This window comes from Mesoplodon bidens (assembly GCF_964165515.1).
Source record: "Mesoplodon bidens genome assembly, chromosome: 2".
In the NCBI taxonomy this organism is placed as follows: domain Eukaryota; kingdom Metazoa; phylum Chordata; class Mammalia; order Artiodactyla; family Ziphiidae; genus Mesoplodon; species Mesoplodon bidens.
The window spans coordinates 41,483,447-41,495,781 of record NC_138177.1 but is presented as its reverse complement, the minus strand read 5'-3'; the positions used below and the strand labels follow the sequence as shown (position 1 = coordinate 41,495,781).

The following is a 12,335-nucleotide window of genomic DNA, read 5'->3' as shown; positions in this document are numbered from 1 at the left end:
ACTCTTAAATCATATACTTTGGTCTTTTGATTTAAAGACACATACACACTCACATTTTACACAGAACATAAGCTGGTCTAGGTCAAGACAGAGAAAGAACAAATCATAGGGACACAAATATTCTAAAATACAAAATAAAGAGCTAAGTATTATGTAGCTCTTTATTTTGTATTATGTAGACAATCAATAAACTTTTAAAGTTTGGAGAATGCCACATCTGCAATAGACTGGTTATGTTTTTCCCCCAGCAGAGTCAAGGGAAACTAGGGCCAGATGATGATAGCGATAATAAATGGGCTTGGGACTTCCCTGGTGGTGCAGTGGTTAAGAATCTGCCTGCCAATGCAGGGGACATGGGTAAGAGCCCTGGTCCGGGAAGATCCCACATGCCACTGAGCAACTAAGCCCGTGTGACACAACTACCCAAGCCCGCATGCCTAAAGCCTATGCTCTGCAACAAGAGAAGCCACCACAATGAGAAGCCCGAGCACGGCAAGGAAGAGTAGCCCTCCTGCTCGTCGCAACGAGAGAAAGCCCGCTTGCAGCAACGAAGACCCAACGCAACCAAAAATAAAATAAATAAAAAACAAATACATTAAAAAAAAAAAAAAGAATCTGCCTGCCAATTCAGGGGACTAAGGTTGGAGCCCTGGCCTGGGAAGATCCCACATACCGCGGAGCAACTAAGCCTGTGCGCCACGACTACTGAGCCTGTGCTCTAGAGCCCGTGAGCCACAACTACTGAGCCTGCATGCCACAGCTACGGAAGCCCGCATGCCTAGAGCCCATGCTCCACAAGAGAAGCCACCACAATGAGAAGCCTGTGCACCGCAACGAAGAGTAGCCCCCGCTCCCCGCAACTAGAGAAAGCCCGTGTGCAGCAACAAAGACCCAATGCATCCAGATATAAATAAATAAATAAACAAACTTATAAAATGCTAAAAATGAATGAATGAATGAATGAATAAATAAATAAATAAATAAATAAATGGGCTTCACTCAGTGCATATCATGTGGCAGGTCCTAATCTAAGGGCTTTCCATTCATTGATACATTGAAGTCCTCTGAAGGCAGTAAGTACTAGTACTGTATTCTGCATACTATACAGATGGGGAAACTGAGGCAAGGAGAGCCTCAGTAATTTGTCAAGACTACATGTTAGTGAGTAGCCGAGGCAGGCTTTGAAACCCATTAGTCAGATTCCAGGCCTGTGCATTCACCGTGAGAGTGAACTTCAGGTCCACTGAAAATAGCCCTAACTACCACATTAGTCTTGCAACATCCTCATGTAAAAAAAAAAAAAAAAAAAAAAGCTGAGGCTGAACTCGGGCAGCCAGTTAACAATTGCTTCGTAAAGACTCTTGAGAAAAAGTGGGTTCGGATTTTTTTTTAATTATTTATTTATTATTTTTGGCTGTGTTGGGTCTTTGTTGCTGTGTGTGGGTTTTCTCTAGTTGTCTAGGTGTGTGGGCTTCAGTAGTTGTGGCTCGCGGGCTCTAGAGCTCAAGCTCAGTGGTTGTGGTGCATGGGCTTAGCTGCTCCACGGCATGGGGGATCTTCCCGGACCAGGGCACGAACCTGTGTCCCCTGCATTGGCAGTGGGTTCGGATTTAATGACAAAGACAGATATCTTATTCCTGAGAGTGGAATCACCCTTCATCAAGAGTCTGCATCCTTAGTTCTAGGCACAGTCCCACTTTTTTAGTTAAGTGAACTGGCGGGGCTCTTCAGTTTCCTTTTGTATCAAGTGGGGATTATAACTGCTCATGAAAAGGCCTTATAAACTGTAAAGTGTGAGTCTGTGCTTTTGATGCCAGCTAACAATTCAGGGGCAAAGGAAACAGCCACACTTAAGGCTCCAGGTGCAGAAGGTAGGTACTGCGCATCTCTGTAGAGAGCTGGGGCCTAAATGAGGTCTAAGCACCAGACAGGTATGGCCAGGTGTGCACTGCAGGTGGCTGCTACCAGGTAGGTGCTGCTAGGTAAGTGCTACCTGGCAGGTGCTGATGGCAAAACAGGTCCTTTCTGCCACATCAGCCAGGATTCCAGGAAGAGGACATTGTTTTGAATTTCTGAATTCTTTGACGTCATTCAGGAGAAAATAACTCTGAGAAGAAGTGCTATGGGTACAGAAACCCTCCCACCTTCTCTCTTGTGGCTGAGTCACTTTTTTAGAACTTCCCCCAGCAGAGAACAAGCCTTGCCCACAGCTCCAGTCCTCTGTGCTTTCCGCTGGATGGTACCAGGACACCGGGAAGCACCCAGCAGCATCTCTGTTGCCTTCTCCAGGGCCAAATTCAGTCTTATTTTCTGCCTGAGGAAGGGTTCCAGGCAGCTACAGAGAAGACCAGGCACCTAGAGGGGCAAAGGAGCAATTGAAGGAAACCCTCAAGACATAAAATTGAAGTGGCACCACCGAGGGCCCTGCCAGCACGTCCCCATCAATGGCATCTGAGAACTCGGAGGGTCCCTCATCTTGCAGTCAGGCTGCCTGGTAGCAATAAGTGACAGATGGGCCTACTTTTCGGCTTACCTCTGTATATAATATTAAAAGAACAGGCTCATGGTACCGTTGGCAAGGGAAGGAAAAACAGCACTTGGATTTTTCTTTCTTTAAATATATAAAGTATCGTGCATTTCGAGACTTTCTGTCATAGAAAATTTTTCCAAACAGAAATTCAGACTGACTCTACCTCAGCTAGATTAAATCCTGCATCACGTGGCATTCCAGTGCGGTCTGTTTTGAGGTGGGCAAGGGGCCAAAGTGAAGAGGCTGGGCCAGTCTACTCCTATTTACAACTCACGCTCAACTGCTAATTACACCTGACATCTTTCTAAGTGCTTTCCGTGGTTTGATCCTCCACACAACTCTGAGTGGTGGATACCATTATTATCTCTATACTGTAGACAAGGAAACTCAGGCACTGATGAGGTTCCTTGTCAAAGACAACACAGGAAGTGGGGAAGTTGGAAGAAACCCAGCTGGTAGGAGGGAACTCACAATCACTGCCTTACGTGCTCACGGTTTGGGCCTGTCTCCTCTTTCCTGTCAAAGTGATAAGAGCCTATCAGAATGGCCCAGGAACGATCTAAAAGCAGAAAATGAAACTAAGATACTGTGAGACCTTCTCTGAGTCAGACGCTGGCCTAAGCACTTTCCCTTCGGAAGTGTGAGATGGAAACTCAGGGCCAAGGTGGGCTGACTTCTATCATTTCATTAGCCCCATGTGCACTAAAAGCCTTGAAGACCTTTCGGAGGCTCAGCTCAGGACCTTGTGGAATCTTCAAAGACTAAACCCAGGGCCAGGTTCCTCACTCATCTTGACTTAAATATTTTTCAGCTTTTGGGACTGTGACCCAGCTCTATCACACACCCATCAAACACTTCTCTTTTAAGGTTCTTTACCAACTGAAAAAAAAAGGGGGTGGGGGGCGGGGCGGGGGAAGATGTCCTCTTTGACCTTTGGGAAATAACTTCAGAAGTCAAAAGAAGCTTCTGGAGGCCAGCAGGAAAGCTACAGGGGGGGCAGCTAAAGACTACCACCAATTAGCATTGAGAGGTGAGCACGTCAGAGTGTGGTCTACCTCATCTGCCAGGCTGGCTCCCAATCCCTGCCTCGCTCGTTGTCCTGTACGCTTCACCTGCACGCACCTCCCACCTGCAGAGTCAAAGCACAAAATGAGGGCTGCTGCTTCAGCCCAACCCCTTTCCTCTTCGATTCAGTAATAAGTAAACTCCAACACTGAAACGTGAAAGGGAAGGAAACTGTCAACACCAACACTACCTTCTAGTGACGTAAACTAGTACTATCCAATAGAAATATAACGTGAGTTATGTAAGTACTGGAAACATGCCCAGCAGCGACATTAAATAAGTAAAAAGAAACCAGGGAAATTAATTTTGATAATATATTTTATTTAACTCAATATATCCAAAAGAGTATCCTTTCAACATGTAACCAATAGAAAATGAGTGAGCTATTTTATACTTTTTTACCATAGTAAGTCCTCAAAATCGCGTGTGTAATTCACACTTATGGCACATCTCAATTAGGATTAGCCTTATTTCACATGCTTAATAGCCACACGTGGCCAGTGGCTACTGTACTGGATGGCAGAGAGTTCAACATTATGCTCTCTGCTACTATCTCACAAACACAGATTAATTCATCTTTAATCTTCACTTTACACAACCAGCAATTATTACAGGAAGAAACAGTGAATTATTACGTTGCTTCCAACTGCTTTGAATTTCTGTATAAATCTATTTTCTCATTTAATCTTCACCATAACCTGTAAAGTTGGTCCCTATAGTATTTTTTTTCCTATAGTATTTTAGATGGGTAACAGATTGGCATAACACCAACACACACACACACACACACACACACACACACACACACACACCCGTTATATGTTCTCAACTTACGTAGCCAAGGACCAGATCAGAACTGAAGCCACACAGCAATACAGAGCCCAAGTGAAAGAAAGCAGCCAAATTCTTGCTTTACCGCTGCTCTTTTACACACCACCATTCCAGAAGAATTGACTCTAATAATCTAAGCACTTCCACTTAAGGGGACACATACAAACAAGAGGACCGTCTTGGTCCTTAGTCAGTCAAGGCCACCTCATCATAGGGGAGCTGGCATGGTCAGGCCCCGGCTCCTGGAAGCCTGCGTCCTCTCAAGGTCAAACAGTCCCTTCCTCCAGGGGCTTTTTGCAGCTCATAAGACAGAGGACACACACACACACAAATAATGAGATTAAATATATAAGCAATACATAAGTATGTAAAAATGTACTCTGGGATGGCAGGAAAGAGATTCTTTCTGAAGTTATTAGGAAAGCTTTATGCAAGTTTGGAAAAAGAGCAGGATTTAAAGAGATGAAAGCAGGAGAAACGGCTCATGCCAAGCAGAGGTCACGGTGTATTTGACCTGAAGGACACAGGCGTACAAAGTGGTCACAGGGTGAGCTGTCCCTCTGGCTGAAGAACAGGGAAACATGAGGGACAGAGAATGAAACAAGGCTGCCAAGGTGGGTAAGAGGGTAAGAGCCATCGTCAGAGGTCTTGAATATTCACTAAGGATTTAGGATTTTACTGTCTAAGAACTGAGTGCAGGAGAATTAACATCGACAAAGGAGTACTTTAGAAAAACTTGCTACCATCTGCAAGGGTGCAAAAAAATTGAGAGTTAAAAACAAAAGCAAAGAAGCAAACAAACAACAAAGAGAGCTAATGGAGCATCAGTTCAGAGGACACTGTGTTATTCTGGGTTATGGACTATAACAACCTGAACTATGCTGGTGGTAGGAAAAGTGATGCTAGGAGAGAGTGAAATTCACAGGTCTGGGAACTGGGAGAGACAAATGCCTCAAGTTGAAAGCCTTTGCAAGATTAAAGCCTACATTACTGGAAGAATGATGGTGACCTTCACGCAAATAGGAAAGTCAATATAACTGAAGAGTTTCCCCCCTTGGGGATGGGCTGCAGAAGAGATAATGATCTCAGGTTTGATATGAAAATTTCCCTAATAAGGCCTGAATCTGTTCTGTGCACCTACTTTAATAGTCTAAGTGAATGATGGTTGAAAGAAATCCAATAAGCACCTGGCTTTTCTTAGAACTTGCCTTACTAGTTCCTGCTAACTTGAGCCTGTTGGTCACTTACTTTATGCAAGCTGGTCTTGGCAATCTGCTCAGTTGTCCTCTGAATGACCTCAGCAGATATGCTGATCACTCTTCACATCTGCCCTAACCACTGAGGAAAGGAAAATTCCAATCTGGAGATGGAGCTTTCTGGCCCGGCTTTTACTTCTGAAAGGACCACAGAAATGAGACACAACTTTAGATCTGAAACTTTTTATGCTCCTATACTTAAAGTAGAAAGAAAGTCTATAGGTGAACGTCAGTGATAAAGTTCCTTGTCAATGATCTCCTGAAATCTATGAAATCTAGGAGTCAAGATGCCCAATTGTCAGTTAATCCTCAATGGTGGAATATTCTATAGCAATTCTGTCCCACACATTTTGAGTGGTGTGTCTCTGATACCGAGCACGGCCCTGTGGGGCTCCTGGGCACAAAGCCTTTCTGTTTCCCCCATTTCTTTGATTACAGGAAGGAGCCTTTGTTCAGCCTCCATGACCTTCCCTGAGTCCCAGTGGGCAGATTCAAGCAGTTGTTAATTAGGGAAGGGAGGGGATGGGAGACCAGGGAGAAACAAACAGTCAAGAGAAACAACAGTGCAGCCTTGGGGCAAGGTCCTGGTTCCCCATCCAGGGATACAAACAACAATATCTTTGAGCTGTTTTGCAAATACTGAAACCCCCTCCAGGTGGGAGAAGTTAATGATGGTACGCTACTCACAAGCATGTAGACCCCAGACCAGTTGGAACCTGAAGGTTGATGATGCTGACTCCTACTTACCTCACCACCAACCCATCAGAAGAATGTCCACTAGCTCATCATGCCCTCTTTGAACCATTACAATAAAACTTCTCACTATCCTCTCCAAGTGGGGACACAAAGTTTTTCGAGGCAGGAGCCCGCTGTGTCCCCCTTTGCCCCCCTTTGCCTGGCAAAGTAATAAAGCTATCCTTTTCTACTTCACCCAAAAATATGTCTCTGAGATTCAATTCAGCACCGGTGTACAGGGAAGCTGAGCTTTCGGCATCATCTCCTAAATAACCAAAATATCACAGAGACCAAAATGCTTCACATAAATGGAAATTCCTATTTGTAAAAACACACTGCTTATCAACGCTCCCCAGCATGGCCTTAGAAGCTATGAAATTAAATTAACACTTTTAGGAAAAGGATCGAATGTGTGTGTGTACACACACTCAGAGACATATACTTCAGAGCTGTCCCCAAATATGCCACCTTTCACAGACTTGGTCAACCCTTCAACAACATGTGGTAATAACATCTTTCAAGCATTAAGCTTTTAAAAAGTGAATGAGGCCATTTTATTTGGTGGAAGATAGAGGCGTGACTTAGAAAGCAGAATATAACTGTCCAGGTTGGAATACAATCCAGTCATGAGTTCTCATTGCCTCTGTCAATGGGTGTGGTAACCCATCTCCAAAGACAGCTCCCAACAATCCTCCCCTCCCTATAGCACAGACTCAACAGATGGAGAGCCTTTGTGCTCCCTTGACTCTGGGTTGGTCTTGTGACTTGCTTTGCTCAACAGAACATGGGACAAATAACATTCTTGCACTTTCAAACCCAGGTCTTAAGAGGCCTGGAAGCTTCTACTTCCTCTCTTGGAAGCTAGCTGCCACATGAAAATTTGACTACCCAGATGGAAAGAGAGGTCTGAAGCCATCATGGTCAGTCGAGCCCAGCTGAGTTCCCAGCTGAATGCAGCTGCATGGCTGAGCCCAGGCAAAAAAAAAAAAAAAAAACAGCAGATGAACCCTAGCCACCCCACAGAATTGGGAAAAATAATAAATCAGTGCTGCTAAGTTTGGAGTCCTTTGCTATGTGATAATAGATCACTGAAACAATGGGTGACAAAAGATATCAAATGGCTAAAAGTGAGCCAGATCTACCATCCATCTGTGACCACCTGTGATTCTATTGGGATTTTTGTAGACTTCTGCTTGCAAACTAATTCAAGTGGAGAAACAGATAGGACCTTCTCTTGTCATATTCAAACTCTAGCATTCAGTAACATCTAGGATACTGGTACTGATGTTCACAATGGATTCTGACAATTCTACTCCCAGAACCCTGTAGGGCTAGGAAAACTCTCCCTGCCTGGTACATGAAGCTCTCTCCCTCCCTGTATTCCTGCTTTATCTAACACAATGCCACAAACCTGCAAATGCTGATGTGAGAAAGAGTAACAAGATGATGAATGCTGGAGTGAACGGAACTTCAGTGTGAGTACCAGGAGGATGAAGAGAAGCTGGCAGAGGCCTTGAGTGCACTTTATGGCATGGAGCCACACAGACAGCAATGACTGGGCAGGCATGGGGTAGACTGAAATATTAGCCACAATTCTTGACCCTTCTCTACAACCATACCCTTGCCATGAATGTGCTGTGGTCAGATGGACTTCTCTGCTCCTTGTCTTTGAGCCTGTTCATGGGACTTGATTTGACTAGTAAAATGTGGGTGCAAGTGCCAGTGTGCCAGGTCTAAGCCTAAGCTTAAGAGGCATCATGTGTATCACTTGGACTTTTACCTTTTTGCAAAAGAAGAGCGTACCCACCTTGGCTCACTGGTCCCAGGAGGAAGCTGAGAGACACGGAGCAGAGCCACTCCAGCTGACCAAGCAACTCGTGATCAAGAAAGACAGGATTATTGCTGAACGCCACTAAGATCCTGAGGGTGTCTACTACCCAGCAATAGTTGACTAATACAAGGCTCCTTTATTAGATGCTAGCATTTGCAAACTACACATGGTACTTTATTTATTTTTTATTTTTTATTTTTTATTTTTTTTGCGGTACGCGGGCCTCTCTCTGTTGTGGCCTCTCCTGTTGCGGAGCACAGGCTCCGGACACGCAGGCCCAGCAGCCATGGCTCACGGGTCCAGCCGCTTCGCGGCATGTGGGATCTTCCCGGATCAGGGCACGAACATGTGTCCCCTGCATCGGCAGGCGGACCCTCTACCACTGCGCCACGAGGGAAGTCCCACATGGTACTTTAGAACAACAGAAAGTCTTCTTAGCTATAAAAGTTGTAACCACATTAGCAAATGAATGGTTAGATGGTCTCATTGACAAGCAAAATATTAATACAATATACTATCACTAAATTTTTGCTCTTACAAATCTAAGGTTACCTTTCTACAGATTGTAATTTGGTATTCCACATTCTCCATAATTTAACCCTAACTTAGTTTTGTACCCAATTCCCTCTCACTTCTATTTTATATTACATTCGAACTGGATTACTTGTAATTCTTGAATATGGGTCACATCACGTCTAGCCTTTCCTCATCTAGTTCCTTCCTACACCCTTCATCCGACAGGTTTAGATTCTCCAGTCCTTTAGGGTCAGGGTCAGCTGTCACCTCTATAAGAAATCTGCTCTGATCCCACCTTTCAAGGCAGTCTCTCAACCCTCTGACTCTTATCAGGATGTGTATGTCTTTTCCTTCTCTGGTATTTGGCTTATTCTGCCTCCTAACACTTCTTCATTCTCTTACGAAGTCCTAGAAAGCAAGGTTTATCTCTGTATCCTCCATGGCATTTAGCAAAGGGTCTGACACATCGTGTACTGGCCAGTGAATACCTTTTCACATTAAAGACTGAGTGATGGGGCTTTCCTGGTGGCACATGGTTGAGAGTCCGCCTGCCGATGCAGGGGACACGGGTTCGTGCCCCGGTCCGGGAAGATCCCACATGCCACGGAGCGGCTGGGCCCGTGAGCCATGGCCGCTGAGCCTGCACGTCCGGAGCCTGTGCCCCGCAACGGGAGAGGCCACAACGGTGAGAGGCCCGCGTACCACAAAAAAAAAAAAAAAAAAAAAAAACCACTGAGTGACGGATGGGAGGCAGGAGGAAATGACATTGAGAAAGAAATGTGGACTTTGGCGCCTGAGACATCTGATTCTATCACTTAGTAGCTGAGTAACTTTGGATCAGTTAGTCACACTGTGCTCCAGCTTCCAAATCTGTAAAATTAAGATGGCACAGATTTCACAGGATTGTTGCGAAAATTCAACATAAAAATGAATGTAAATGCTTCTCGGTGTCTGACATATGGTGAAGGCTCCATAAGTGGTAGCTCTCATTACAAAAATGACAATGACACAGAACCTTACATAGAAGTTAATTTAAAGAAATCCCTGATATGAGATTATTTCCTCTTAAAAGTTAAGTGTTTGAGAGTAACAGTGATGACTCTAGCTCCTATTAGCTGTTTTCCCAGAAGGTGTGGTTTCAAAGAGCTGGATTCTACTTTATTAAGATGCTCATATGTCACTCTTCTCCACATTTCTTGTTTCTATTGGTAGTGACCACTAGAAGCAAATTTGTTCCAGGCAACAAATACATCTCCTTAAAACAAACCAAAATGAAATCTTCCTCCCTCCATATACATGAGTCCACTTGTAACAGAGCATTACCCCTTCCACGTTGTTCCCAATTCTTCCCCAGGGGACTGAAACAACCATTGCAACGGATCAAAAGCTAGAGATTGAAACGCAGTAGAATTCCTTGACAGACACTGAAGAGTGCCACTTGACTTGTTTACATGTAAACATCATTGCAATGAGGTTCTTAATCGAATAAGAGATGTAGAGGTGCTTTTATGAATAGAAGTACCAGAAAATGTCAAGTCTTGGGTATTATTGTTAAAGTAATTCAGCAAAAACTGCTTCATCTGCCTGGACTAACTGGAATTTTGTACAAACCCATAGCCACCCTGCATCAGGGTAATCACTGATCTTCCAAAGGACAAACTCAAGATTAGGCAAACTCAAAAGGCTGTAAGTGGCCAGGCATGGAACGTCAGTGAGTGAACGGGGCCTGATGTGCGTTCACGGGGAGGGCTCAGCCGTGTACTGGAGGCCATACTCTGATTGAACCGGCAACTGCTACCCCATTCCACCAACTGTTGCCTCAGGGAATGGAAAATCAGTGTTGTCAGACCTTCTCAAGAAATTTGGGGTTTTGTGTGAAACATCCTGATTTTTAAAGGCCGCCTTGCTTTTTTATTTAAAAATTCTCTGGGGGCCAAAGAAAATATATTTGTAAACCAGATGTGGCCATGGGTTGGCAGTTTGTGACCTCTGCACTAGATAGTCTCAAGTCACTATGAATCATCACAGGACGGTTAAAAGACGAGTTCTAAGTTCACTGTAATTGTGTTTTTGAAACCGAGAATTTCTAATTCACAGAAAGAGTAATTCCTTATAAACTTATAATAAAACTCCAAAAAACATGTCATTCCCTCCATTATAAATCCTTGCCTGCTTTTGGACCTCCATGTGTTCAGTCCTACAGTTCTGGACCAGGACACCCTGTGGCCACTGTCCCATGCACCTGTTTATGTCCTACTAGTTCTTCAAAGCTTGATTTAAATGTGAGCTCTACATAAAACCTCCATGATCCTCCTCAAAGTCTTCTAGATATAAATTATGATGAAAACTGCCCAATGTAAAAGGTCTGCCTTGATTTTTATCATCTCTCATCAGCCCTCTACCCACAGCCCCCCATCACCCCTGCACCCCGTCCCGCCCCCCAGCAAACAGAACACAGGAACACTGCAATGTTCACATGAAAGGCCTGGATGGAGGGGCCAAGGATGAAATTCAACTGCACTTACCACCAAACACGTCTCCATTCTGGTAGTTCTTCCCTTTCTGGGCTTCCTCTTCATTTTGAACAGTGGCAACATGCTTCGCAGAGGCACAGCCCATAGTCTCATTCGGTCAGCTTCAGCCGGGCTGAACTGCAAAGCATCTCTACAGGCACGGGGACATTTTTTTCTCTTTAGACACAAGGAAAATCCACCTTCTTGCTGAGTCGGTCAAAATGTGCGCACCTGCAAGAAGAGAGCGCTAGATCAGAATGTGGGACATGAAGCCAGTCAGTGTCTCAGTCTCCGTGGTGATTCCCGCCCAACCCCACTGGACTGGGGTGCGACCAGGCGCTGAAGAAGGAAATGCAGCACAGGTCACTCTCATCTGACCCCCGCTTGAAAAGCAAGGTCAGAAGGCCTGCGCCCTACACAACATGTGGCTGGACTTTTTTTTTTTTTTAATCTTTATTGGAATATAATTGCTTTACAATGTTGTGTTAGTTTCTGCTGTATGACAAAGTGAATCAGCTATATGTATACACATATCCCCATATCCCCTCCCTCTTGCGTCTCCCTCCCACCCTCCTTATCCCACCCCTCTAGGTGGTCACAAAGCACCGAGCTGATCTCCCTGTGCGATGCAGCTGCTTCCCACTAGCTATCTATTTGACATTTGGTAGTGTATATATGTCCATGCCACTCTCTCACTTCGTCCCAGCTTAACCTTCCCCCTACCCGTGTCCTCAAGTCCATTCTCTGTGTCTGCATCTTTATTCCTGTCCTGCCCCTAAGTTCATTAGTACCGTTTTTTTTAGATTCCATATATGTGCGTTAGCATACGGTATTTGTTTTTCTCTTTCTGACTTACTTCACTGTATGACAGACTCTAGGTCCATCCACCTCATTACAAATAACTCAATCTTATTCATTTTTATGGCTAATATTCCATTGTATGTATGTGCCACATTTCTTTATCCATTCATCTGTCAATGGACATTTAGGTTGCTTCCATGTCCTGGCTATTGTAAATAGTGTTGCAATGAAGACTGTGGTACATCTTTTTTTTTTTT

General features: G+C 44.5%; 1 protein-coding gene across 1 annotated transcript in view; it reads right to left on the bottom strand.

The window, feature by feature from the left end:
• LOC308610185 (uncharacterized protein C1orf21) overlaps positions 1–12,335 on the bottom strand; it is a 233,901-nt gene that overhangs the window by 137,564 nt on the left and 84,002 nt on the right. The window contains exon 2 of the mRNA XM_081223531.1: positions 11,290–11,508. Coding sequence (XP_081079657.1) covers positions 11,290–11,383 — 94 coding nt within the window. The 5' untranslated portion in view covers positions 11,384–11,508. The remainder of the gene's footprint in view (positions 1–11,289; positions 11,509–12,335) is intronic.